The sequence below is a fragment of the Nicotiana tomentosiformis genome, chromosome 11 (genome assembly GCF_000390325.3).
Source record: "Nicotiana tomentosiformis chromosome 11, ASM39032v3, whole genome shotgun sequence".
In the NCBI taxonomy this organism is placed as follows: Eukaryota; Viridiplantae; Streptophyta; class Magnoliopsida; order Solanales; family Solanaceae; genus Nicotiana; species Nicotiana tomentosiformis.
In genome coordinates this window covers 25,163,510-25,168,395 of record NC_090822.1, presented here as the reverse complement: position 1 = coordinate 25,168,395, position 4,886 = coordinate 25,163,510, and the positions used below count along the sequence as shown (strand labels likewise).

At 32.1% G+C, this 4,886-nt stretch overlaps 1 protein-coding gene across 1 annotated transcript; it reads left to right on the top strand.

The window, feature by feature from the left end:
- The first annotated feature begins 3,040 nt into the window (after nucleotides 1-3,040).
- LOC104111349 (pectinesterase-like) lies at nucleotides 3,041-4,423 on the top strand. The gene is made up of 2 exons (XM_018776007.3): nucleotides 3,041-3,465; nucleotides 3,576-4,423. Exons 1-2 carry the CDS (start codon nucleotides 3,138-3,140, stop codon nucleotides 4,253-4,255), a joined length of 1,008 nt encoding a protein of 335 aa, XP_018631523.2. The 5' UTR covers nucleotides 3,041-3,137; the 3' UTR covers nucleotides 4,256-4,423.
- The last annotated feature ends 463 nt before the right edge of the window (nucleotides 4,424-4,886 follow it).

The window sequence follows — 4,886 nt, the reverse complement described above, 5'->3', positions numbered from 1 at the left end:
TTAATTAGGAAAGAATTTATGTAAGGTAAATCTTAATCGATTTTAAAGTTCTAAATATTAGGACTCTATAAATGTTTCAAAAAAGAAAAATAATTAATAACTAAAATTTTAATTGATTTTAAGGTCCTAAAATCAATATATATACACACAACAACAACAACAACAACAACAAGAAGCCCAGTAATTTTTTACAAGTGGGGTGTGGGGAGGGTAAGATGTGCGCAGCTTTACCCCTACCCTGGAGGGCAGAGAGGTTGTTTCCCATAGACCCTCGGCTGGAGAACGAATGAAAAAAGAAAAGGTAATTGCAACAAGTAGGGATAACAACAAAATAAAATAAGATCGAATCCAAAAAAGCAATTAAACTATAGGTAGTAATAGCAATCTATGAATAACAGGATGTCATATTAACACTAATGCTAGCGAACTGAGTAAGACAAAGAGAAACGCTCGACTACCTATTAACCTTCTATCCTAATATTTAACCTCAACACCTTCTTATCTAGGGCCATGTCCTCAGTCAGCTCTAGCTGCGCCATGTCCCGCCTAATAACCTCTCCCCAAGAATTCTTAGGTCTACCTCTACCCCTATATATATATACTAGTCCTAGGGTACGCGCTTTGCACGTGTACCCCATCTTGTTGAATAATTTTAAAAAAATCATATTAAAAAATGTGTTTGAGTTTATAGAATAAACTTTAAGCTTATGATATTCGTTAATGTTGATTCTATATGGCTAACTCAATCAAAAAAGAGTCTTTTTAACATAAAATTGAAGTCCTCAATCATCTTTCAATATGTTCAACTTAAACTTAGCTTTTTCCCACGAGCAAAATGTAATATTGTTCTATATCTCTAGTCAATAATTAGCACTATATGAATTGTTTCTACTTTTGTTTTCGTCTTGAAGAGATTTCGTTCTCTATCCATTCATATAGTCATACGTGTAAGGATGGCCTAATGTATAGATACTAAGTGCAACAAGTCCTGCATAGTAATAACTAAATAAAAAATCACATTTGTTAGGTATATGTATAGATACTAAGTGCAACAAGTCCTGCATAATAATAACTAAATAAAAAATCCCATTTGTTAGGTATCTTAACTAAGAGCATATTTTGATATTTCTTTTAAGCAGGACATGAGACCTATTGTTAATCTAACTTTACTTATGATGTCAGTAGAACACAATAATATAAATATAACTAAATAATATGAAGTTTAGCTTCTATCAACTTCCCTCAGAAAGTTACTATTCATGTATGTGTTCTGAAAGACCGATGATTATTTGATTTTAACACACTTCTTATACAAAAATTATTTTATAATACCACTAATTATTTGAATTCACAAAATTGAGTTAGCTATTTCCTATGGTATTCAACTGATGCAAAGCAGATTTAATTACTCATGTAAATACCTTTCATTTTACCTTTCGTTCACGAAAGTTCATTAGAAGTGCCTACCTATTTTTATTAAAGTATTTAACATTGAAAAGTCTATGATACGTAGTGTCGATAGGAGTAAAACAAGGACATGAAAACCCCTGCTGAATCCCTAATGATGCTTTTCAATACTTGAATATTAGAATTATAGAAGATAAGGGTAAAACTACTACTAATATAAATTCTTTATACTCAAAGAAAGAGAAGTGAAAACCAAAAAGATAATTTTGAAAATCAATTTTAAGTTACGAATACAATGACCCAAACAACATACGCACAGTTTGTAAATAACTCAGTTTTAAACGGATGATTGTAAATAAGATATTGTAAAAACAAATCACAGTTTTCAACCGTTCAATTTGTAATTGTGCTCAAGAATACATGAACGTTTATTATTATATAACTTCAAGAACAGACTATAGGTTAGAAAGTTAACCTCAAATTACAAGCTATTTGTTGATAATATCAAGAGTTTCTGATAAAGCTTATAAAATATGAAAATTGTTTTGGTCCTAAAATTCTAGAACTATGCAAAATTTATGAATAAGTCAGTTTTAAACTGATGATCGTATATCAAAATATTGTAAAAAAAAAAAACACACAATTGACAATCTTTTAAGAATGTATTTATTATTACATAACTTCAAGAATAGATTATAGATTAGAAAGTTCACCTCAAATTACAAGCAAGTCGTTGATGCTTTATAATGAATTTAAAGTATGTAAATTATTTTGGTCTTAAAATTCTAGAAATCTAAAGTGAATCCTAAACATAAACAAAGAAACGACACAAAATAAAAGAATCTTAAACCTTCAAAAGTAATTCAACCTGCGGCAGTAAATAACATTGGCAATAAAAGAATCATAAATTTAAGAAAAGCCACACGGCAGTAATAAATAAACAAAGAAAAACCTAAAGAAGCCTAAACCTAAAGGAAACCCGCACGGCAATAAAAAAACCTAATCTCAAACGAGGAAAAGCCTAAAGAATTCTGAACCTAAACAAAAGAGAATCTTTAGCCAATAAAAAATTAAAATAAACGACAGTTTTTTTTTTTTTTTTTGCCTAAAAATACTATTAATGATTACAATTACGAGTGAGACTTATTTTAGTATATGTTTGTATCGTGGCTGATTTACCAAAACTAAAAGGACAAAAAGCTTAATCAGTTGACTTCAAAATCTTATGTATAAATTATTGAATTTTTTTATTTAATTATAGAAAATTAAAAATAATAAGAGAAGAAGTTGGGAATTAAATAGAACCACATCCGAGAAGTGGGAATAGTACAAGTAAATAACGTGGTTGGTTGTATGTTAGAATAAGTTGGCTTTTAATAAAATCGAGTAATAAAATGGTAAAATACAGTCAAAGAATCCATAGGTTAGGTTTTATATACTACTTAATGATGTTTTACCTTGTAGTTATATAAGGTAAGAAAGTAATAAATTTAAAGTACTAAATATTAGGTCTTCCTACATATTAAATAAGGAAAGATTTAAATATGCAAAAAAATAATTATTTTTAGAGTCTTAAATATTAGGAAAGTAATATATTATATATTGATGTTCAACTTCCTCCAATTTTCAGTATATTGATCCTTCACTCCAATTTTCAGTATCTTCTCCGTCCTATTGGCCAGACGATTTTAATTTGATATTCTACAATTGGAATATTACTAACTGCATCAATGAGGTTCACTACTACTTTTGTCATGATTTGGTTAACCATTATATGCTATGGAGGATGCCAACAAATAACACAACCTCCTAATGCAATAGTAGCACTAGATGGCTCGGGCAATTATACGACAATAATGGCTGCAGTCTCAGCAGCTCCAAACAATAGCGTTACATATTACTACATCAAAATAAAACAAGGAACCTACAATGAATACGTCCAAATCGAAAGCTGGAAAACGAACATAGTTTTCATCGGAGAAGGAATGGACAAAACCATAATATCGGGAGATAAAAGTTATGGTGCGGGAATCGGGACAATTTATACAGCAACTGTGGGTGCGTAAATCTATTTTCTTTATTCCAATTAACATCATTCACGTTAACAGTAGATTATTCCTTGGCATTATGTGCGTTGTTGATTCTGTTAATTGTTTTTCACTTTTCAGGGGTGAATGGCCAGGGCTTCGTAGCCCAAGGAATCACTTTTAGGAACATAGCTGGAGCTAAAATGCTACAGGCAGTAGCATTAAGAGCAGAAGCAGATTTTCTTACCTTCTACCAATGCCGTTTTGAGGGTTATCAAGATACTCTATATACAAAGTACGGTAGACAATTTTATAGGGATTGTGATATCTTGGGCACCATAGACTTTATCTGCGGTGATGCAGCTGCAGTATTCCAAAATTGTTTGATTGAAGTACGTCAGCCTTTGCTTGGCCAATATATTACCATCACTGCACAAGAGAGAGATGTTGAGACTTTATTAACTGGACTAGTGTTGCAAAACTGCACCTTAAAAGCAACCCCGGACTTGGAGAAAGCAGGTAATATCACTATGTATTTAGGTCGCCCATGGGGTAACTTCTCAAGAACTGTGATTTTGCAAAGTTATATTGACCTATTGATAAATCCACGAGGATGGATAGACTTTGAGGGAATGCCCCTAGTCCGCCCATTTTATATGGAATATAGAAATAGAGGACCAGGTGCAGATACAAAGGGACGTGTGAAGTGGGCAGTTGCCACCGATGATCCAAAGGTCGCATCAAGTTTCACTGTTAGGAATTTCATAGGCGGTGACAAATGGATACCCCCCACAATTCCATATTATTTGGATCTCCCGTGAACTTTCTAGCTCATGAATATATTTCTCACAATCTTAATCAAATTTGGAGCTTTATGTGTTCTCTCGTATTGTACATTTCACTGTCTCTTAACATCAAACCTTTTTCATGAGCTTTTGTATGACTCTGATTTTTGTTATAAATCTCCTTATTAAACTGTTCCTGCAAAATAGGGTAATTTATTGGCATATTTAATTTTCTTGAAAGATGTAACAGGAAAATTGTTTGAATCCGTTTTTGATACATCACAAAATTATAATGTACTCATCTAGCTCAAATTCAGGATTCTCTTACGAACTGTTTTAGGCTGTTTATAAATTAGTCAAGGCGAACGTAAATTTATTGTCACGACCCAATTTTACCTATAGGTCGTGATGGCGCCCAACACTATAGCTAGGCAAGCCAACTAATAAATTAAACATATATCGATAAAATTTAAATCCAAGAAAAATAATAAGACACCAAATTTTACCAATGTGTGTGTCAAGACCTTGTGTCACAAGTGTATGAGCATCTAATAGATTATACATAAAAATAGACAGAATTAAAAATACAAGAAGAGGCACTGGTAGCTGCAGGACGGCTCAGAAAGGCAGCTCACCACTACGCCCCTAGATAACGAGGATGTCCATT